Here is a 24993-nt window from a genome sequence, read left to right as displayed (position 1 = left end):
AGGTGTTATACACTTGCTTTTCACCAAGATGTCTGGGGTTCGATTCCTCGATCAGATGTAAAGAGGTATGGCTTGACCAGTCATTAAGTCTTTCACGATACCATCCAGAGCATCAAGAGAGATTAATATAAGTTTGTAGAACTTGTTTTGCAATTGTTTTGTAAAATTAATAAAGTTGAAAACTTGTATGGCGATTTGATCGTAACAGGAAGTTAATTAATTTGTTGAATTGTTAAAAGGTATTTACATTTGTTTTCATCCATCTGGTAATTAAGTCTTTTATTAAATGAAACAAAAATTAAATAATCCGTATTAAGAGGTTCTACCTTTTCTTGTGTTGTGATATACGTAAGATGAACCGATTTTGTGGTCCCCGAGGTCTGTCAATAACATATATGGAGAGGAGCCATCGTGAAAGATTCACCCCTCCTGGTACAAGGATATCAAACATTCTGCGGCTCCATGTTTGAATTAAAAACCTTCTCATCACAACGTAATGAATTGGTTAATTTTCCTTTCGTGGAAAACCGCCCATTTGTCAGACATAATAGCAAGAACGACCCCCCGAAAACTCGGCGAGGAGCTTTCCACTTTGTGTACAAATCAATCACACACTCTTTGTCACCCGTATTTTTAAGTACAAACATTTTTACTTGAAATCTTTGCCCAGCCTCCGAATCGCAATCTCATGACACCGGGCAGATTAGAGGTAAAGTTATAAGGTAATGCAATTCAGCACGCTATTCACATAAATCCTCGTTTCCATCCCTTCCAAAGGGATACCGTATTTAAATGATACAAATACCCCGGCCAAGTTAAAATGTCACACTCTCATTTGAAAATATTCCTGCCTTCTACGATTGGGGCAAAGGTTTTCATAAAAATGTATTTGACAAGAATCTGTTTGAATGCAAAACACATCTTTCCTAATTTTGAAACTAACTTTTTTCCCCTTTTCTGGTTAGAGAGCATTAGTATTTTTTCTAAACAGATCTATTTTCATTTTCCATTTTTATATAGATATATTGACACATACTGAAGTTGAATGTACATAAATACATTTCAATTAAATAAAACCCATTCTTCTTCGTTTAAACACAAGTTTTTTCAGTAGGTGCAAAGCTCACTAGCACTCTAATTCTATGGGAAAAAAGTCAGGTCATTTGTTCAAATATTGTGTTTAGAAAAAATATCGGTTTCATCATGGCATCATCCAATCAGGATGTTTTAAATAATTTTGTTTGCTTGATTTTAGTATTCCAAATAAAACATTTCTGACAATTGAATTTTACCATCCATAAATCAGTTTGACTTTATATTTGCATATTATTAGACCCCGAGAACCCCGAGTAAAAATTGAAAAAAAATCCAAAGAAATATGAATCTGAAATTGAAATATCAATAGATTGTTTGTTTATGCTTTATAATATTCCATATTTTTAAGATATATTTTAAAATTTTACAAGGACTGTAAGCCAAATCACTGCAAATTATCTAAATTTTGGGAGGTGCATATGTTCATGCGACTTTCATATGAGTATTGAAATAGGTATTAAATAAATATGTCAAGCACATTTATGCCGGAGAAATATATTTGTAACTGCTATATATTTATTGTGAAGGTCAAAAGTGTGCAAATCAGTCATAAAAATACAAAAAATGTGACAATAATTGTAGATATATCAGATGTTATAATGATTGTGACACTGACCATACATCTCAAGAGTTGAAAATTAAAAATATATTTAATATTAAACTGTTGAAGATGCAAAATTTCATAATGTTGGTGATATTTTTAAAATTGTGTTAATTTCTAATTTCATCATATTTTTTCATGATGAAAGAAAGCAAGTGATTTTCAGACGCAGACACTCTGGATGTCAAATTAATTAATATTGGCATAAAAAAGCTAGACAATAACATTTTTCTGAAACATTATCTGACCAACACGTGTCCATCAGAGGACGGTGTCAATAGGAGGCTTGACCAAAAGTGACCATCCCTCATCCACATAAAGACTGGTGATGTCACATGACTCTCCTCTTCCATCAAACAGCCAGAACCAAAACCCCGATTGAGATTGATCAGCATCGTACAAATGAAAAGATCTCAAACTGACCACAACTTTAACCACACAAATGACCGCTGAACAGATATCTGACCAACAAATCTTCAAAAGAAAATAGCAGGATTTTTTTTGCTATTCTATCATAATCAATCATTTTTGTCTTGAGCGATTTTCAAAATGCCCTAAAGATTTTTGTCAGAAATCCTTATAAATATTTTTGAGTTCATACTAGCTATCTTTAGCTTAAAACTATAGTGTATACCGGTAAGTGCTTTAATAAACTTAAATTAAAAAATAACTAAAAAAAATAAAAAGTCAAAACTAAATTCAGTATAATTCTTCTACTTAAAGTGTTTATTTATACTTAAAAAAAAATTATTCTGAAGAAGTAAAATCTTAAATTTGTCAACAAAATTTAACATTGAAGGGTAACCTGTTAACAATTACTTTTTTTGAAAGTGAATAAAAGGGAACTAAAAACTCTGGATGACTTGGTGACAATTTCTTCTGAATCCTACAGATGACAGGGCAGTCTTGTCCAGTTCGACCTCAATGACATGTGTCAGGGAGTCTGGTAGCTGACCATTTGAATGACCGTTTATTGATGATGATATCTTTGGAATGGACAATGACAATTTGACCTTTTGATTATACTTTTCTTTGACCTTTGTTATTACTTTCTTTTTATAAAACTCGGATTGCAGTTCACTCCGCCCCTTTCATTTAATCCTATCATCAAATATATCCGTGATGTCGACCCCTAGAGGTCAATGGGTGCATGATGGCCGTGGTTCATGTCTGGGGGGATGGTAAAATCAGCGAAGCTTTCCCTAAACCTTTGATATTAACCTGACATAAACACGGCCCATCAGTCGGGGCGTGCACAGTACGTTCAACACCGTATTTAGGGTCGTCTTCCTTGTTAATTTGACAGTGACTACAAATTTAAAAGTGATAAAGTTGTGATTTAAATCCGATGTATGCTTAGGAGGAGCAGGGAAATTACACAGCAGTGCTACCCTACCCTGCTGCAGTCAGCTATAAACCAAAACATGCTCACAACCTACACATAATATAGCCACAATGGCTACCAGTGGAACACACATTAAATCAGGTCTCCGTAACAGAAGTTCGCCCCGTTGTCAAGGTGATAAAAGGTGGATCTGATTTTTAAACAACAGGTTAATTGCCAACGTTTTTTTTTTTGTGGCATTTTGATCAAAACTGCTTTCCACTAAAGGTACATCAAGGCATAAAACAAGTTCTGGAAAATTTCTGGAGTAGGGGGACAAGATGTCTTGTATTATTATTTCTATCTAAAATTATAACCAAATTATTTCAACCAAATAATACACCAGTTCTTGATCCTGTCGGGAAGATAAAGCTGTGTTATATGAAGATATTTATGGTCCGTAACGATGGACGGGAGTTCAATAATACATTTAAATACACACGAAGCCAGATTACTTTATTGAGCTCAGGTAACACAATTTTTTTCATGTTGAATATTTTAAAAATTCATAACTAAAATTAAATCTGTAGGGATTCAAAATAATACCATCTGAAAACAAGAAACACTATATAAATTACTTGTAAATTTAAAGACAACTTTTATTTTTTACAAAAATCTTATTTTGAAGATTGCATTATCAACTCATGATCATGAAGCATAAATCAGACTTGGAACAGCTGGATGTTAAGTTAAAAATAAGAGTTAATCTTTAGCACATTTTGCATAATTTCTTATATCATTTAACTTTTCAAAACTGGAAAAGAATTTTTTGAGAATTCCAAGATTAATGCTAAAATTTGCATTTAGTTAATCAAAAAAGATAAATCCCAGGATCTGAATTATTAGCGACCCTTGGGAATTTTCTGAAATCTTTTACAGACTATATTCTAGAAAAAAGTATGTACAAGCATTGTTGTCAAAAGTCATCAAAGAGGGCAATTTGTATAGGTCATACATTTTCATGGAATGGTTAATTACCTGTGCTAGATATCTAATTAGGTACAGGTAACTTACCTGTGCTAGATATTTAATTAGGTACAGATAAAAATCAGCTGCTTCCTTCACTGTCTTTTTGAGAAATGACTACCATTAGAGGAATCTGAGGTGAACATGAATTTTGTATTCACCCAAGACATACATTTCATGCAACAAGGGTCCAATCACTACCGCAATATTAAAACTGTGGTAATCAAAGTCTTATAATCCTCTTTTGAATACAAACATATATCTTACACAACATCACCCTCTCAAAGTTTGAAGGTGGGTTAAGAAAAGTAGCAGCCTTATCAATCTATCCAATATTTGGCAGTATAGTAAGCAGCCTTATCAATCTATCCAATATTTCACAGTATATTAAGCAGCCTTATCAATTTATCCAATATTTGACCGTATAGTAAGCAGCCCGATCAATCTATCTAATATTTCACAGTATAGTAAGTAGCCTGATCAATCTATCCGATATTTGACAGTATATAGTAAGCAGCCTTACCAATTTATCCAATATTTGACCGTATAGTAAGCAGCCTTACCTATCTATCCAATATTTTACAGTATATAGTAAGCAGATTTATCAATCTATCCAAAATTTGACAGTATAGTCAGCAGCCTGATCAATCTAACTAATATTTCACAGGAGAGTGAGCAGCCTGATCAATTAATCAAATATTTCACAGTATATTAAGCAGCCTTATCAGTCTATCCAATATTTCACAGTATAGTAAGAAGCCTTATCAATCTATACAATATTTCACAGTATAGTAGGCAGCCTTATCAATCTTTCCAATATTTCACAGTATAGCAAGCAGCCTGATCAAACTATCAAATCTATCACAGTATAGTAAGAAGCCTTATCAATCTATACAATATTTCACAGTATAGTAAGCAGCCTGATCAATCTAGTATTTTTTTTGTAATTAGGTTGCAAAATAATTATGTGAAAATCAAAGTTTTTGAAACTGATGTATGCATGTATATTTCAAGTTCCTGAGCATTTATAAGCAAAAACATTAATTTCAATTTGTCAATTAATATAATTTTTCCACAAAAGTGTATTTATCAGAAAATTTGAATTTGTATTCCCAATTATCTCCCCCAAAAATGACAGGAAACAGAATATTCTAAATTGAGATTCAGAGAAGTTTTAAAGGTTAAGATTTTCCGAGTCACTATGTCCTAGATACAAAAGAACAATAATGTGTTCCTCTGAATTTTTCTTTTTCAAAGTAAATGTTCCCTTAGAGGTTAAGTGCTTGATGTATGTGTGTTAACGGTCAGTTTAAGGCAAAACTGAAAAGTGGACCTAAGGACTGGTCAACATGACTCAAGGTCTCTGTCCGTACAATCTGGCCGTGCTTTCCACTCTTAAATAATTCCTTTTGATTCAAATCATTGGTAACTTTATATCAAAATTGGTTACAATCTGTCGGTGTTGTTAATAGTTTTGTCTTTCTGTAATGTTGCGTACAGGCAGCAGTCCCTGACAGGTGTCAGTAACTTTGACAGGTAGACTTCCATTTCCTCCCACTCAATGTTAAACCTTCTAAAACAGGAGTAGCGCTGACTCCCAACAAGGTTTTTACCTAAAATTACCTTTCCTCTTAAAAGTTTAAACAAAGAATTCACAGCATATCTATACACCACGGCAAGGTTTGCATTCAATAGTTTCACATTCTTGGTGTTCAATTTACCATGAGCCGAGTTTTAACTACAGGCCTGGGTGTGTAAGGTCGCAAGTCTATTCACCATTTGGCCAAATTGCAGTATGGACCAATTTTCTGGTTCCATTCACATCTAGTAAAAGAGTGTATTAATGTGTTAAGATATTCTGACATACATTTACTGTAGAATACCGACCCTGTGGCCTTCCTGATACCTGGTACAAACAGTTCCACAACATAATGAAGAAAAATTCTACCAACAAACGCCCCCCAGACCATGACTAACCTGTGTATACCTGTTAGCTTTCTCAGAAAGAATGTCGTGAAATATTTACAAACTTTAAACATAAATTACTTTTCATAAGAAAAAACAATACTTGGATTGACAATAAGATAAATCTTCAGTTTGTCCTTTCTAGGAAAAATCTTTTAAACTTCACCTAGCTAGGGGGGTAATCTGGAATACCATGAAGTAACGTGAGGTGTTTAATACACTTACATTCTAACCAGTCTTATTGTTTTTCGCCCCCATGCAGTCGTGAAAAAGTGTTCTACACAATGGTAGCCTTCCTGTTCTATTGACAGTCTATTAAAACTTGTCTAATCTGAAACGGAGAAGGAAATCAAAGTGATGGGTGACTCAGGAGCGAGATCGTTATCGTAGGAGTTAAGAAGACTGGATGGCTTAAACACAGCAATGTGTGGAAGAAAATCTCAATAGTGACAACTAGCTTGACTCAAGCATTTTAAAAATACTAAATAATATGTGATCTTGATATGTTTACTATTCATACACATATAGTCACAAGTCTTAAGTCATACAAATATTGTCACAAGTCTTAAGTCATACACATTTTGTCACAAGTCTTAAGTCATACAAATATTGTCACAAGTCTAAGTCATACAAATCACAGGTCTTAAGTCATACAAATCACAAGTCTTAAGTCATACAAATCACAAGTCACAAGTCTTAAGTCATACACATATTGTCACAAGTCTAAGTCATACAAATATTGTCACAAGTCTTAAGTCATACAAATATTGTCACAGGTCTTAAGTCATACAAATCACAAGTCTTAAGTCATACAAATATTGTCACAAGTCTTAAGTCATACACATTTTGTCACAATTAAGTGTCAAGTCATATACATCCTGTCACAAGGTCTTAAGTCATACAAATGTAGTAACAAGTCTTAAGTCATACAAATCTTGTCACAAGTCTTAAGTCATACAAATCACAAGTCACGTACAAGTCTACACATACAAATCTTGTCATAAGTCTATACATAATAATTTTGTCACACTTAGTTAAGTTATACAAATCTAGTTACTAAGATTATAGTCTTACAGTTCCATTAGTCTTAAGTAACACAAGTCTGGTCCTTTAACATCTGCTCTTTTTAAAGCTTTCAAAATTCTTTTAAGTGAGTGACATTTTTTTGTGTAATTGTTTTACAATTTAAGTATCAATATTTCTATAAAAATATAATTTTGTTTCTTGATTTTTACATTTAAGCATGAAAAATTTTAAAAAAAAAAAATCTCCCCTATCCTAACTTTTCAGCAGACATCTTGATGTCACACAAGTGTTTTACCATCATGAAGTCAATATCAAACTACGTCCGAGTCGGACCGGTGTTTTATCGTGTACGATACCGAGGATTTATGTAATCTGCTTTAACCACTGTAAAACAACTGAATCATGTAATAAACAATCATACCCAATAACAGACTCATGTCTGTAAAACATCACCAGAAAAAAACCTGAGGGTCATGGTGTGAAAACGCCTCGTTTGGAGAATAATCACCGAATATGTCACACCTGTTGAAGACGATGTTTTCAACAAATGGCAGATGGCTTCCTATATGATATCATAGTATACCAAAAGGTTAGAAAACCTTGGTAGACAAACCATACGGAAATCAGATTTGCCGGAATCAAATAACGACTGGAGCAAAAGTCGGCCATCGTGAGCATGCAAATACTGCCAGACATGCAAGCGCGATACCGATGAGTTATTTCATGACACCATGCACTTAAATTCAGCACACACTACAAGTCTGAATGGGTATCTTCTCACGTAGCATTGCAGGACTGTAACAGTGTATATATACAACACTGAGAATTCAGCTTTCTTAGCGACTTTCCTCTTGGACACGTCTGCATGACCTTTAACCTTTATCCAAAGTCACGATGTAGGACATGTAAACCTTTTTCTTCAGAACGTTACAGGCAGATTTAAATTCCCCACCCTTATCACAGATTCTTAAACCCGGAACCACAGAAGTTCACTTGTCACCAACGAAGTATCGAACTTTTCCTGAAATAAATTCATTATGAAAAAAGACTAAATGCTCAACAAATAGCAATTATTAATTTAAAGAAAATACATTCACTTAAAGGTTATTTTCCTATAAGCTTGGCCGCTGTAAAATTTTCTATTCTTGAAGATGTAAATATAAAGATTTACCAGGATATATTTTAGAGACAGAACACCCCTCCCCAATTTTAAGATTTAATATTGCTCAGGAAAACTTGCTATTTTTTATCAGCAAAAATCTAACGAAAATGCAAAGGTAAAAAAAATTGGAATATAGACATGTACTGTGAATTTTGGAGGAATGGATGATCGAACCCAAACCTTAATTTTTCATCAAAGTCTGCATGGCCGCAAACAACATACTGGTTGCACACAGAAACATATGTTGACTACATACAGATACAGTCAGAAGGTAAACAGGTGTTTTTGTCACCCCATACAGTCCTCCTGTACCAGTGTATTTCACCTCTACAATTGTAATGTCTAGGAGAATGGTGTTATTGTTTTCCTCGTTTCACTTGGCCAGGCTCGCTAAGACGTACCTGTTCTTTATGAGAGCCTTATAGAACTTATCTGCTTTACTCCAAATCGAGGAGAATGCTCTCACAGTTATATAAGAAAGGCTTTTATTATACTGCTGTTGTTATTGAGAATTTTATCAGTGTATTTCAAGACTTTTATCAACACCCAGGTTAAGATCCTAGCCTTGGTGAACCTTAGAAGATAAACCAAGTCGAAGTCTGCTACAAAAACAAGACTCGGAAAACTTGTGATTTGCCCAAGATTGACGAACACTGCTGTACCCGTAACTGAAGTAAGGGACTAAAGGGCAAACAGGATACTAGGGTACTGAGGAGTATCTAACACACAAAACCACCCAGGAGTGTCACCTACAGTAACTTTGTTTTACAAACTGACGGTCCGGTACAGTTATCTCTTTGGCACCCCTATCTACTTTGGAGAGTTGTAGAGGCAAGAACTAATTAGACCATGCATCTTTCAGTTGAAGAGTGTTCGTTGATGAGGCGTAAATTATAATTATAATCTATTACTTAATAAACAGAGCTAAAAATCACCTGACAACAGTAGAAACGCACAACATTCATCATAATCTTGTTAACGATGTTCCTTTTTTTGAACTGTGAGAATTGTTAAACATAAAACAATGTATTTGTTCGCCTCAGTTGGATGACATTGGCCTGTCCCACAGTCTAACGAGCCTACTTTTGATGAACCAGGGTTTCAGAATCAGTAATACCTGGTTTAGCTATCGATCTATTCCTACCATTTAACAAATATGTGTCTTTTCCCAAATAAGGCTCAGTCTGTAGAGTGCTGAAACTCTAGGTTAGCAAGTTAATTTGATGACAAGAGTACAGTTTAACTTTTCTCCCATCCTTTTTAAAATCATGCTGAATCTACGCTGAAACATGCTGAATCTATGCTGAAATCATGCTGAATCTACGCTGAAACATACTGAATTTACGCTGAAAACCTGCTGAATTTATGCTGAAACATGCTGAATCTATGCTGAAATCATGCTGAATCTATGCTGAAACATACTGAATCTACGCTGAAAATCTGCTGAATTTACGCTGAAACATGCTGAATCTAGCCGAAATCTGCTGAATCTACGCTGAAACATGCTGGATTCATGCTACCATCTTAGAACAATTTATTACAACTAAAGACAGACAAATAGATAGACATGAAGTAAGCGCTCGGTGTTTCAAAGAAGCTTCCTAAGAAGCAAAACTACTGCTTACCAGGAATTTAACTGACTCTATACATGAATAGCTTTCCTCTGTAACTAAGTAAATACATGTAAAATATATTTATTTGTTGAAAAAACAACAGGTAATCCAATCTTTGTATTGTCATAGTACATATAAATGAGAGGAAAACTGTAACCTTGAAATGTCGTCTTCGAAGTCTATTTACTTCCATCAAAATCTCTTTAACTCCCATCTCGTACTTGCTTGATCAATTTTACCAGGCAAACGTTTTTGGATTTCGAAATCTCTTTGGACATGGACACAAATCGCAAGGATGTTGTACAAAATCTACCATACCACCACCTAGCTTAACCGACATGAGACAAATTCTTTCTGCTGTCAAGAAATTTTCTGATTGGTAATGATACAAAATTCTTCAGCAGTCTTAAAAATAAAATTCAAATCAGATTTTTAAAAATTATTTTTCAAGCAATAACTCGACCAAGTTAAAGAAGTCATGTTCTAAACTTAGTGCAGTAGTATAGCATGGAACATTTCGGATTTGAACATCAATGCCAAAGGTCGTAGGTCACATCAACATGGGATGAGGGCATTTCGGACAAACCCATGCCGATGGGCTGATCATATTGTGGTTTTTATGGGACGATCTAGAAATGACATAAATTATTTCAGTTTTGTTATTTGATGTAAAAGGCAAAATGGTATGCTGGGCTCATCATTTGTATGTGTGATGGAAACTGTACCCTGTAATACAGGCCAGACCCTAATGCACATGGATAGCGATTAAAATTTGTGAGGCAAAACTGTTTGGTTGTACAGGTAGGGTAGTATTACCTGGTCGCTGATACCCCATAATTACTGAGCTCAAGTCAACTCTCTGTCTAATACTGGAGCAGAGGTCCTCCCTATACTGCTTATATCAACAGACCTCTGCCTACTTCGTACTCGGCCGAGCTAACAGTCCACGGGAACTGATAAATCACTCAACGGCCGAACATCCATCCCCTCGGCCTGGTTATATTAACGCAGGGAATCAAAGAAAGTTTAAACTGATATTTTTTTGAAAACAACCATGATTCCCAAAAATATATTTATTAAAAAATATTAAAAATTAAATTTATGCTGCGGAAATTTATTGAAATTAATCTGAGAAAAATGTAAACTCAGCCAAATAATAGATGGTAACATTGAAAGACAACTAGGCTTCAGCTACTTGTCAGGAGCCTTTTTGTAGGGATGAGTTTTCAAAGGTATATCTTATCTTCATAATAAAGAAATGAAAATGAATTGCCACCCTCACAGAATTATAATCCTGACAAGAATATTGGGCTATATACTTCAGGGGTACATTCTAGATGTTTGACAAATTCATTTGTCAAGTTCTAATTTGGGGTCATCGGGTACGTGGATGTGACTGGATGCTAACCGAGAGGAACACCCACAGCTTCACTCGTGTCTTCATCACCTCAGCAGGAAGCTCTCATCAAATGTAAGGGAAACGTCCTATACACTAGTCTGTCTCAGTGAAGCACAATGTATAACAGCAAAAATGAAACATTCTAAATATTATATGTCACAAAGAAACATTGAAAACATGGTACAACATCGAAGTGAAACTTTGTAAACATTGTGAATGTCTTAGTGAGACTTTATAAACACTCTTTAATGTTTTCATCAATACATTGTGTACAAGCAATCATAATTCTATGTAATACTTCAACTGCCATGGCAAAGATTTTCCACAAGCTAATACCTTGAAAAATTTGTCCAGACATTTTTTTATCCTGGATCTTTTTTTTTGAAAAGTACATTAGGTTCTACCATTACAGGGCAGACAATGTCTTATAGAAAACAAAATGTCCAGGAAACAGGAATTTGTCCCTGGAATACCTGTGACGATTAAAGTCACATATACAGTGTTGATACACAGTCATGTTATTATAGATAACAGTCATTGGGTTGCCGTATGAATCATAAAGGAAAACTGAGATTTAAGGTCAGATGCTATTTGAAACAAAATACCCATGATTTTTATTTGTTATCTCCCTTTTCTTTCATTTTTAATATCTAAGTAAACTTGTCAACTTTTTAAAATTTCCATTGGGGAGATTCCACAATCTTAAAACTAAAAACATAACAAAATGTGTTTATTTACACCTAGAGAATTAACCATAAAACGACATTTTTCTAGTTGTTCTTTCAAATGAAATCAATGGATCCTAGAATACAGGAAGAGTTGAAAAGTAAATTCATTTACTGGGTATTGAAATTGTTCAATTTAAGGGTCCAAAATCGCAGAGTCTCCCTCCAAAATAGGGAGAGTTGGCAAGTATTTGTCTGGGTGTAGTTTTTAAAGGTGACATCATCAATTAACAAGGTAAAAAATTGCAAGCAATTCATAGTGTCCAACCTCCTTACAAACTATGGTATCGAAAAATAAACAAAGGGCCATAACTCTGTATATATAGTAGGACATCAGATTCAATTTCATTATGTGTCACTCCATCTTCCCAAGAGATATTCATATACAGAAATTGGCAGTTGCAGCTGAAAGAGTGTATGAACTTGGCACCACAGAAAGTGACATATGGATGGACAGGCAGATGGACGGAGTGCAAACCTCCAAAACTCGGGTGACTTTATACCAAACCCAATTTAGGAATCTTAATAGCGTTACAATGCCATTGGATTTTTTGAGGACATTTTGGGACCAATAATGGGCCCCATATTCCCAGTTGAAGCTATTTAACATTTATGCCTAACTCCCAAAATTTGCTGTTTACTCCTGAATAGGAGCCCATTCCATTGAAATTATTGAATATTTCTGCCAAACTCCAAAACATTTGAAGTTTACTCCTGCAAAGTTTTGTCTCAATTGGTATATTTTCTTCCCAGATTAATAGGGAAAAACCCCAACATTTCATGCATACCACTGGGACCAATAGATATTAGACAAGTATTCAACAAACAAATTTGTAAAATTTATCAAGAAAAGTATGTAGTAGGACCTAGCTGAAGGTCTGTTTATAATTTCCCTTATAAAATCTGCCACCTTGCTGAAACTGTATTTCAAGGTTTCTTTAATTTCCCCCCTTTATAACACCAGTATTTTGCTGTACGAATGACGGCAATATATAACAAGATTTTATTGTAGAAAAGTGAAGAAGAAGGGATCGATAGGTTACAAATGAAGAATGAAGGAGAATGACGGTAGATAAAGAAAGGATTACAGAAGGACAAGTAGGAGATTCAACAGAGAACCGGTAAGAAAATATACGTATCATGCCATAATGAGTTAAAATACCATTACAGACAAGCTCAGTGAAAGGTACAATTTTACTTATATCATGCCAAATTTCCAAATTGAGACGTATATGTAAATTCCTTCTAATGAAAACGTTAATGTCGCTGATTTATGGTCGGAGATGCCAGGCGATTGAGAATTTATGATTTATTGGGTTACATATGTCAGTGTCAGTTTCTTAAAAATGACTTTTTTCATGAATGGGTTTGGAAAGCAATCCCGAGGTTGATGTGTAAGACTTTTAAGGGTTTGTCTGAACGTCCCAGTCCGCCACACAGAGCGATACTCTTGGGGACCAGTGTTCCAGGCCACCTCCCCCATTCAGACACTTCCCACCTATAAATGGTGGCGCATACTTACGGCCCAATCTTATATGATTACATGCTTACCGCTTTGTCTTACTTCGGCTGGAGTGGAAAGTCCAGTCTATAAACTAGGTACTGCCTAAAACACTTGTACTGACAATAACGCTGTGTGGTTTTTAGGTGGTATAGCAAAGGGAGTATAGGGGCTGCAAGATTTTATAACACTGAAATTCACCGTTAGATCAATGGGATCGGACGGGTAGGGGTTAGGATATAGAGAATAATGCTTTTGTTTAATGGATGGGTGTGGGCTGAGGAAAGCTTGTATTAAGATGTTGGGTTGGGGTAGGAATAAGGGTGGATATGGGTGGGTTTTGGTTGATGAAAGGTGGTTAAAATGTAGGATTGGGGTTGGAGTGAGGGTGGGAATGAGTGGGTGGATTAAGGGTGGAACTAAAGATGTTGAGTGAGGTTGGGAATGAGNGGGGGGGGGGGGGGGGGGGGGGGGGGGGGGGGGGGAGACTACAAGGTGGCAGGGCAAGATTAGTTTGAGCAGTGTATGGTGGTGTGGCAGTAGGTGGTTTATACATTAATTCTAGGTGGGAGGGTGGTAAAGGTGGTACCACAACACTTACTGGAGTTGTGAGTTGTTGAGTGCATGCTGGAAGCAGTACAGAATAAAAAAAATGTTGTTTTCATCAGAATTAAACCTTTAATATATAAATCATAACATCAAATTTATTAACCAACTTTGAAAATGCAAATTATGGTACAAACTTACTCTTCAGCAAAGAAAAGGAAAAATATCCTAGATGTAAATATTTATAGTTGCACAGGCTGGTCAATTTACCTCCAATTGAGGGTAATAATTTGATATTTTCTCTCCAGAATATGAGATATACCTTTAATAGAGATAATTTGTGAGGACCTTTTCACAACTCCTGACAAAGGGTTAACAACTTCCACGATTAGTGTTTTGAAGACTTTAATTGTGTATAAGGACAATTTTTAGTCAACAAAACATTGACATCATGCAAGCACCAACAAAATAAACACAAATATTTCCTGTTTGCATATCCCGATCATTACTCTAGTTAGTACAAAAACTCAATACATATAATTAACTTCAGTTACAGAAGTAAATTGATAGAACAGTGTAGAACAGTCCATATACATTTCCATCTGTGAAATATATGAATTTCTGTTATTGGCAATAAAGGATAACAGTACTGAGCTCCAATGACAATAAACGATATCACAGACACTGCACAGCGCAATTAGTATCAATAATTCACACTGGGAGAAATTGTTGTATCGACGGGCCAGGTGAAAAGACTACCGGTAGGATGATCAACTTGTGTATTTACACCTGTGATCGTATGTATCACTGCCAATACGGGCCCAGGTATGGCAACGGTAGACTACCATCAAGTACTAGCTCCTGGCTGATGCAACACTGAGTCTTAAAGTACATAGTTACTGGTATGAGAGAAGGAATTATATACTATGTACCATGAAATGTGAGATAACGAGACACACATAAGTCTATATATATGCTCTGAAGAAATACCTCAAGGTAGAGTCCAGGATTGGTCATTATATTCCAGATGTTAGCTTATTATGTCTAGTAGTCGTCGTGTACCAGGTATTGTCCAGCAGTGGTCAAGTCTTATAGTGGTTATGTCCACTAGTGGTCATGTCAACAATGTGTTGTCCAGTAATGATGTTCACGTAATATGTCCTGTAGTGGTCAAGGCAGGAATGGCCTGGTGGTGGTCAAATACAATTATATAGTCCAGTAGTGGTCTGATGTCCAAGGTATCATGTCTATGGTAGTGGTCAAGTCATAAGGTATTGTCCAGTTAAGTGGGCCGGTAGCAGGTATTTTCATGTAGTGGTCATGTCAAGGTGTTGTCCAGTAGTGACAATGTAATGTACAGAAGTAATGTTTATCTGGCGTCCAGTAGAGATGGAGTCCCTCGTTTAGTCCAGTAATGACTTGTTATACTCCAGTTGTAGCTACATCCCGTGAGATTTCTAAATACATATATGTTTGTCTGCATACTTAAGTGTAGAGAACCTACAACGGTGTTAGAAATATTAACATTGACAGAAAATGAATTTTCAATTTTCCGTGCTGTCAGTTCGTCTGCTGGCAAGACAATGAATACCTCACCGGGATAACATGTCTGTAATTGTGTTCAAATTAGCTTGAGAGGAAGGCTATGTGAATCACCTTTGTAATAAAATCCCTGACAGCCAGACGTTTGTTTGGGAGGGAGTTTGCACCTTCATAGGTGAACAACAGATGGATTTGTTCACGTTATTCTTTTATTGTAATTATGTCATTGTTTGATTGGGAAGGAATTTCCGACTATCCCATAGTCAAACAAATCTGTGGCTGATTTTGTCGGAAATCCTGTCTGCTGGAGGCTCTGGGCACATTTTTGTCAGTTCAATAATCAACCTTGGCATTGACATCCATCACTATAGCCAATATACACAGTAAACTGTGTCATGTTTTACTTGTGTCTTCCTTTTTACAGTTTTCAATGTTTATTTGAAAGTGACATTGTATCACAATGCAATCTCCTGTAGAACTATTTTGTACAGAATTTTGTTACAAACAATCTTTCAGTTTCAGATTTTTCGAAGCAATTTGATGATCCAGTTGTACACAAATCTCGCCTTGTTTTTCTCATCAGAAACACTAAAAGTGCTATGAAGTGTGTACTTTGAGACGTAGAGAGACTTTATAGTCCGTACGAGTTTGATTGATAATGGAGTTTAGATGACTGTTATTGATCATAAACCCACTGCTCAAAGAGAATTTTATTATACAGAAAAAGAAAATGATAGAATGTACCATTTCCAAATCTATTTCCAAAAAGAATTATATTTTCAATGAAAAAAGCCTACATATATTTGATATATATATAAACAATCAAAATCTGAACCTTTAGTCATTGTTCTGTGAAGAATGGTTTCTATTGAAAAAAAACCCAACCTATTCCATGTAGAATTGATAGGCTCCACATCAATATTACAGAGAAGTCTGACAAAGCTCAGAGAAAATATCTTCATATTTGTGAACTTATTTAGATTTCTTTCCAAATAACAAACAGCTGTATCATCTTCCAAGTCATTTATCATACTGAACAGGGAACAGGGTTCAAAATGATCCTGAAGGAGGTACAAGGTTCAAAATCATCCTGAACGAGGTACGAGGTTCAAAATAATCCTGGTACAGGGTTCAATATCATACTGAACGAGGTTCAGGGTTCAAAATCATCCTAAACCAGGTACAAGGTTCAAAATCATCCTGAACGAGGTACAGGGTTCAAAATCATACTGAACGAGATAAAAGGTTCAATATCATACTGAACGAGGTACAGGGTTCAAAATCATAGGTACAGGGTTCAAAATCATCCTAAACCAGGTACAAGGTTCAGTATCATCCTGAACGAGGTACAGGGTTCAATATCATACTGAACAAGGTACAGGGTTCAAAATCATCCTAAACCAGGTACAAGGTTCAATATCATCCTGAACGAGGTACAGGGTTCAATATCATACTGAACAAGGTACAGAGTTCAAAATCATCCTTAACATTATAAACATAGTTCAGTATTTTCCTAGACAAGGTACATGGCTCAGTATTATCCAAAACAAGGTACATGGTTCAGCATTTTACTAGACAATCTACATGGTTCAAGGTGTTTACTGTTATCCTAAACGATATCAGGTTCACAAAGATTCTGAGTCAAACCTAATATCATCCATAGAAAGGAAGCAATCTATCTGTACACCCCATCATCAACTTGTTCTGAGTTCAATATCATCCTAAACATGATGGTTAATGATTAAATGTATTGACCTCCTCCATGGTCAATGACTGTATATTCCCTTTTCTTGAACATAGCAATTGTTTAAATGTTGTTTTTCTATCAGGTTAGTGGTATTCTCAATGTATCTATTATCTTTTAAACAACCCTTTTTTTATACACGTGATGTGAAGACTGAATTGTTATTCAGAATGTTAACTATGTATCAATGTTCAATAATTCACGGGAAATGTCTGAACAGGTTTTTTAACTGATCCCAACATTTCATAATATTTAGGATGAAATTATTTTAACTGATCCCAACATTCCGTAATCTTTAGGATGGAATTATTTTTAACTGATCCCAACATTTCATAATCTTTAGGATGAAATTATTTTAACTGATCCCAACAATTCATAATCTTTAGGATGAAATTATTTTAACTGTAGCGTATTCTAATACAATTTTCTACTCGTGAGTAAAAGCATCCACAAGGAAAATTGTTTACTTAACATTTCAGCACACAAAACATTTACTGACAATGAAACACATCCATAATATGATGTAAGTTAATAATTCTGTAGAAATGTGTTCTGTTTTAGGATTTAAAGATAAAAAAATCAATACACTTAACAAGGAAAATATTTCAAACACTTGTGTTTTTTGGACTATTTCCATGTTAATTTAAATGTGACATTTCTTCTGTATTCCTATTTTTATAACATATCTTGCAAGAGTTACCAATAAAATATTACATTGTATACGTTCCTAATCAAATTTCTCCTTTTTTGATAATTTAAAACACACAATGTTATCGGACTCTTTTTATCTTGAAACTACTAACTTGTCAATTAATGTTTACTATTTTGATAATATCAATACAATTAAATACGTTATTTGACAACTAATAAACAAGTTGATATTAAAATATATTTTTTATACAGTTATTACAATAACAATCTTTCTGACGATAAACAAACATCTTTTTAACAATGAATGTTTAAAAATAAAATTCATCTGTTTGTTGATACTACAAAATTACTGGATTAGTCCTTTGATTGCGAAGAAAAATCCTACCGATAACAAACAAAAGGAAAATAGAAGAATGAGATATTCAGCTTCCACGAAATTACAAAATAATTGGACTGTAAATTGTATATATCAAATATTAATTCAATAGAAAATCGATGGCAATTCATTGAACAGTTATAGTGATTGAACACAAAACCTCGGCGATAACAAATGTTGATATGCTGGCGATTCAGTGGGGCGTGACATGTGAATTATACCTGTATTCCGTAAACACAGACTTTCGCCTGTAGCAGACACACCACAACAATCATTTCTACTAAGTCATTACCGAGTCGGCTCCCCCTCAATAAAACATACCTGCGACATTGATTTTAATATTTCATCTAAATCAAGAGTGCCGACAGATGGGTCGACTTCCATGATTTGGGTTTCGTATTGATGTTCGGAGGTGCAGATCTAATTCACTTCCAATTTCAATTTTCTTTCCATGTTGTTTTTACATAAAAATACATTATGAGTCAAAGACTAAATTATATGAATGCCGCGACAAAGTAGAAAGGGATTCCTTCTATTCAATGTCATCGTGCCAACTACACTCGGCTGTAATTCATCACATCATAATATAAATATCCTCGCAGTGGATGGCTTTTTAGAAAGCTTCGCCCGAAAATATCAGATATGTTTAATCACATGTAACAGATTATAATAGACGATAATGTCTGGCATATGATAACTAAATTACTGATCATGTTAAAATACGGTCTCCATCTCGCGTCTTCACTTCCCTGTTGTACTTAAATACCCTCCTCACTGAACAAGACACAGGGATTTAATTGGGTTCAAATATTCATATAAAAAATATTTTATAACAATTGATTATGATTATGATTATATTTTTTACCATAAGAAAATGAAGTTTATTTAAGGGAATTTTAGAAGAAGGTAAATCTATAGGATTTTTGTTAATGATAATAGCGAGAAAAATGTCAGTTAACAAATACATTTTCAAGTCCAATATTTTTACATGTAAACAATTTCTTTGATTCGATGATGTTTTGTTTATTGCAGGTGTATTATTATATTCAAATAACGATATTTAATACATCCAAATGTTCAGTATCAGCAGAGTGAAATGACACTCATTTTTTTTGTAAAACAATCTGCATTCCTAACAGAAGAAATAATTGTTTGTTTATTAATAAACAGATACTTTATTCTGAAGGATGCACGATTTTTCATGTAACAATTTTTATGGTATTTTCTCATATTACAGGTACTTTTTTTCAGTATGACATTCAAGGTAATAGAAGTATACTTTTTGTTTTTGCTGCAAATATAAATAAGAAATTCGATATCCTTAACATTGGTATTTCCTTACCATCTAAACCTCTCCTGCCTCCCCCCCCCCCCCCCCCCCCCCCCCCCCCCAAAAAAAATTAAAAGTCTTTTAGTTGCCCTACCAACTAACACTACCACCCTTATTTATTTAATTCAGCTAGATGGATAACAGTAAAGTGTGGTCTATTATCCACAAGCATTTAGGACAAGGATAATCATTACAAATTAACAGATCCTTGTGTATTTCAAACTTTACCTTATTCATCATAAGCTAAATGAATGTTATTAATTCTGTTTCTTTTCAAAGTTGTGTTCCGTGATGTTAGTTCTACACTTGCTACTATATTAAAATTTACTAACCGATTTACAAAAAACATTAACTATATGCATTAAAATACACATGTTTTTTGGGTACCACAATACATACGACCGATGAAGAAATACATTTTTTAAGTACTGGTATCTATAGATTGGGAATAACAGTAGTTAACATTGAGAGTTATGTATTTTCAGTATTCAAAACAAAAATTGATATCAAGATTAGGGAATTTGGAATAGATATAAATTAAAGGAATCTATGAAAAGTAACTGAAAGACACCAAGTATTTAGTTCTTTTTTAATAACAAATTGTTGTTTTTTATAAAAAGAAATAACAGAGTATATGGCTGAGGAACAAAAATTAAATGCAATTTTAGTATAAAGTTGTTAACTATTTTTTCCCCATTTTTTTCATTTAAATGAATGCATCATATAATATGCACCTAGAGAGAACCTGTCGGAGTAACTATGTAAAGGAAATATAATCGACGGTTTTAACGTAGGTGTATTCCTCTGACAATGTATGCTATGCCATGATCTGATGAAAGGAATGTGAAACAACTGTCATATTTCCATCACGAAATTATTCAACAAAGGTATCGTATAATTTACAGTGTTGACATGTTCTTCAATTTAATTACCGGTATGATCACGGAAATAATAACGATAAAAAGAAAGATATTCCAATTAAGGGCTATAAAATACAAAGGTCCTCTGATATAGCCATTAATAAAATGAAACATTACTCCCGGCCAATAAAAATTCCCTATAAATATTTTTAATAAGGTAAAAGAATTTAATTTTGTAATGGAAAATGCATTAGTTTTATACTGAGACTGCAAGAACTTAAAATAACGTAAGTCCTTTATCACTGCGACAATTAATTAGCCGGGGTAATTAGGTCGTGGGTGATGTTGTGTCTTTTTGCCATATGCCCCTCGCAAAACAACGGCGATGCCCTTATCTGTATGGGATCAATAGTGATCTCCCCCTTAAGCTCCCGGCTATGAAAAAAATAAAAAAATAATCTGGATTTTTAAAAATATCAAAACATCAGCACAGGTGATCCTGATCATAAAATGAGGTATTTTGATGTTAATGTCTCAATTTTCAGAATTTATATCGCCAGGAAGAAGAGAAATTATATCGAAACAAAAGGACTATGACAATGAAAAGGCACAAGCTCGTCACGGCCGATGAACCGGGAATACAACAAAACCTAGGACTGTCGCACTGCCACTACACCTCAAGGTATTCAGGTCTGTTTAATGGGTTCAAATTCATTCCATTTTCAAGTCTAATTTCTGTTTGTTGAGATCGCTATCCGCAAGAATATATGATCTCTCAATTATTCTAGTTAATGAGATGTGCAGTGTACGCTTAGTGTAATACTACGATCAGGTTAAAACGCAAATAAATTGTTCATGATGTCATAATCAAATATGAAGTTGTATTTTTCTTCTTTTTTTATTTTCGCTTGCAGAGATAATATATATATATATCTGCATCTTTAATCTAAGATATTTTCTCTGTTCAAGATGACATGTAATGTTTTAACTGAAATATCATAGGGTCTTGGGGGAATAAATGATCAAACCTTCAAATAGTCCATCATCAAATAATTTCCTAATTGATTTGAATGATTAAAATTTAAATATTTTGTAATAATTCAATTTATTTGTGTGAAATGTGATTTTTATGTACAATAAAAACACAAAGTCGAACAAAAATTGCAAGTTATTCTATTGAATAAAGGAAATATTTAAATAAAAATACACATATCCTATTATCCGAACAGAATATGTTTATTTACTATAACTAAAGATGTATGCAAAATGGCAATCAAACCCAAAATTGATATTTTTTCTCAGGATTCATTTAAATAATAGAAGAAATAATTAAATCCGAGTTAAAATATCATGGTTAACTAACTGTGAAGTTTTGAGTAAACGGAAAAACCGAATAGTTTTTGTTCGGTCTAAATATGACTTTCTCTTGCGTCTACTGTAAGAGCGGACCATCGGGGTAGCACTAAGCATGTCGAGGACCGTGATTGTAGCCTTACCTTTTAACAGTCCTTCTTCTTCGTTTAGTGGCATACATGGTTTTTATCACCCAGTCTTCCACCATTAGCCGAAGATTCCTTTTTTTTTTTAAACAACACACAAACCCAACATTGGCAGCGGTATCACCTCAGCGAAACTTTGCAAATATTTTTCCCCATCCCGGCGGAAGTTAAGCATCCTGCCTGCCGTGAACTTTCGGCATCTTGAGATTTTTTCAAGACGACTAGCGACTATGATTATATTGACAGCATTCATTCATGACCTTCTTTGCGAAGAATTGAACATGAGTGGCCTAAATTAAAACAAAATCACTGGTACGCGAATTACATATGGACTTGTCACTGTTGATCTGATAAAAATGAATACATTATATGTAATATAAATATGGTCGTGGACATAGCCTCTCTGACAATTCCGATCATGTTCACTCACAATCTCCTATGCAAGTTTCATGCTAACTATTCTCAGCCACGCGACCGTCAACAATCAATACACCACGCCCCCTCTACGTTTATCCCGCCCTGCTGATTATGGGCGGCCAATCACCTGCTGTGAGGCTGCATTGTTATCCCCGTGCCTTAAATCTACTGGTATTTACCGTGTTCATTTAACAGGTGTAGGTTCGGTATGAATGAATGGCTCCCCTTGGGGTACAATTCTGTAGTGTGACAGTAACCCGACTTCTGACCATTATACCATTCATCCCATACAAAACCCACCTATTCAAACAGACTGGAGCAGACCTAATGCTAACAGGGAACCTTCACCTTTTCCATATAGTTCTGGGATGACCCTAGAATTAGCATTACATCTCAATCTTTACAGACATCTCATCATATCAAGTCAAATTTTCTTCTTTCTAATTAATCACCGATCAATACTCTAGCATTTTAAATCTGTGCTGTATTTTTCCTGATTTTTTTTTATTTAAGTTTGAGCAAGGTAATGCTCTTAGCGTGATAATTTGTGAGCCATTTAAGCTCTGGGGTGTTACGAGAATAATCGTATTTGGCGACAAACCATTGAGAATGGTCGTGATTACCTGGGTGATAATTTCGATAATGTACCTGTGCCGAGGTGAAATTACATTACTACACCACACAAAAGACGTGACATCACACTGTCTGATCCATCTGGTCGACACCTACTCACCTTTAGCCACTGGGTCCGCTGACCCGCCCACTCAACTGGACACTGCTTGACCATCCCATCTTTGTTACTACTACAGTTTACTCACCTTAGAAATTACAAACAACGAAAATTTAAAATTATTTCTGTGTCAAATTAAAACCATTTATCTTAAGTGAATCATTAGGTTATATATTTGATTCCCCGTTATTTGATTTTCAAGGAATACAAGTACTGTTCGTCTGTATGATTTTATGTGACATATGGTCTTGAACGTTTCTAATTACCATCAGAACTTAAATATACAATACCTTACCAATTAATTGATTCTGAAAATTTTCCTGTTTCAATTGCTCCATTTATTAACATTTATTGATTATACATTGATATTAATTCTCTTCCGAGGTTTGTAAAAATTTCATCTTTTACTTAAGCATTAACACTAAGATGAAAGATAATGTTTCAAAAACCTTGGAAGAGAATTAATATAAAAATACTATCAATATACTATCAATTGCAAATTTTTTTTTCAATTCATATTGTTCCATTATTTGATAGTATGTTGTTTCCAAATATGAAATAATTATGTCCTTTTTTGATATATATCTCTGAATAATATTACTATGATAAAAAGCAATAATAAGTACCTTTATAACCGCAGTGTTCCTCCAGGTCTTGGAGCAATTTCCCCACGGAAACTATCTCCCTCCTTTCTTCCTTTCCTCAGAAAAAGGATTTTGTTGCAGAACTTGGCTTAAACCTGTCAATAAATATTCACAAATTTACACAAGATATTTATTAGTTTGCTAGGAATTGTGTCCACTCTATGTCCAGTTATATTCTGGTCTTGACCATTGCTGGACAAAGCTTGACCACTTGACCTCTAGTTAATGTCAATGGTTTTCTATAGAATGTGTACAAACAGGAGATAGCTGTTGTTATTTCAAACATTTTAAATTGTAATAGAAATGCAGTTTATGATAAATAGAAAATAAAAACATCTCTGTATGTTAAACAGCATTTCATCTTATAACATTAAAGAAAATGTTTTCAACAATTCTTTAAAATCCAAAGTGATAAAGGGTTATTTTTTTTTATCTTTAGTTTCTTTTCTAATTTCTATCAATTTGTTTTTAAAAGCTTAACATTTAAATTATTTTTCTGACCATAAAATGACTTCTCAAATCTGCCAGTCATTCTGTGAAAAATGAAATACAGTTTAAGATATATTTTCAGTTTCAAGGCATTTCTGATGAATTATTAATTATGTTTCATATCTGTAAATTTAAAAAGTTGGCTTTATAAAAATGTGCTGCCCAGATATAAAATATGGAATAAGGAATTTGTTAAAAATAAAAATGTAATTTCAATGCATGAAACAAGCTTTTGAAACACAAATATAAAGCACACATTTTATTAACAATAAAGAGTTATTATTAAATCTCTGATTATTTATTCCCGATGTTCAATGAAATCTTATGAAATTTTAAATCACATATATAATTATTTATTTGTCATATTCTCTATAATTTCACCATTTTTTTCCCATTACACATCAGAATTCTTCTGGTTCAAAATATGCAATACAGCCATTTTGCCAGTAATCACTGATTGTTCAATTAGCAACAGTGAATGTTAAAATCTCCCAAATTTGAAAATTTCATGAAATATGAATTTTGAAGGATAAATTTATCATGAATTAATTTCATAAGTATCATTACATGTATATACAACTGTTCTAAACTGATTTGAGCGAGTTTTGTGAAAACTCAGACATAGTAGCGGAAACAACTTTTGAGATAGATTTTATTGTATGATTTATCTAACTATATAAAATATGAAGTTTTCACAAAATTTAGGAGACAAAAACGCTGCCATTTTA

The 24993-nt window shown here is 34.1% G+C and overlaps 1 protein-coding gene and 1 long non-coding RNA gene across 4 annotated transcripts in view; one reads left to right on the top strand and one right to left on the bottom strand.

The window, feature by feature from the left end:
- Nucleotides 1-22424, bottom strand: part of LOC110448350 — a 106220-nt gene extending 83796 nt beyond the window's left edge. For both annotated transcript variants that reach the window (XM_021494533.1, XM_021494534.1), the window contains exon 1: nucleotides 21983-22424. In XM_021494533.1, the coding sequence (XP_021350208.1) occupies nucleotides 21983-22047 (65 nt within the window). In that variant the 5' untranslated portion in view covers nucleotides 22048-22424. The remainder of the gene's footprint in view (nucleotides 1-21982) is intronic.
- The window catches only part of LOC110448352, a 34381-nt gene continuing 28046 nt past the window's right edge, over nucleotides 18659-24993 (top strand). For both annotated transcript variants that reach the window (XR_002462714.1, XR_002462713.1), the window contains exons 1-2: nucleotides 18659-18708; nucleotides 21032-21176. This is a non-coding gene — a long non-coding RNA (uncharacterized LOC110448352). The remainder of the gene's footprint in view (nucleotides 18709-21031; nucleotides 21177-24993) is intronic.

The sequence above is a fragment of the Mizuhopecten yessoensis genome, unplaced genomic scaffold, assembly GCF_002113885.1.
Source record: "Mizuhopecten yessoensis strain PY_sf001 unplaced genomic scaffold, ASM211388v2 scaffold4017, whole genome shotgun sequence".
NCBI lineage: Eukaryota > Metazoa > Mollusca > Bivalvia > Pectinida > Pectinidae > Mizuhopecten > Mizuhopecten yessoensis.
Note: the sequence above shows the minus strand (reverse complement) of the source record. Positions and strands in the feature narration are given on the sequence as shown.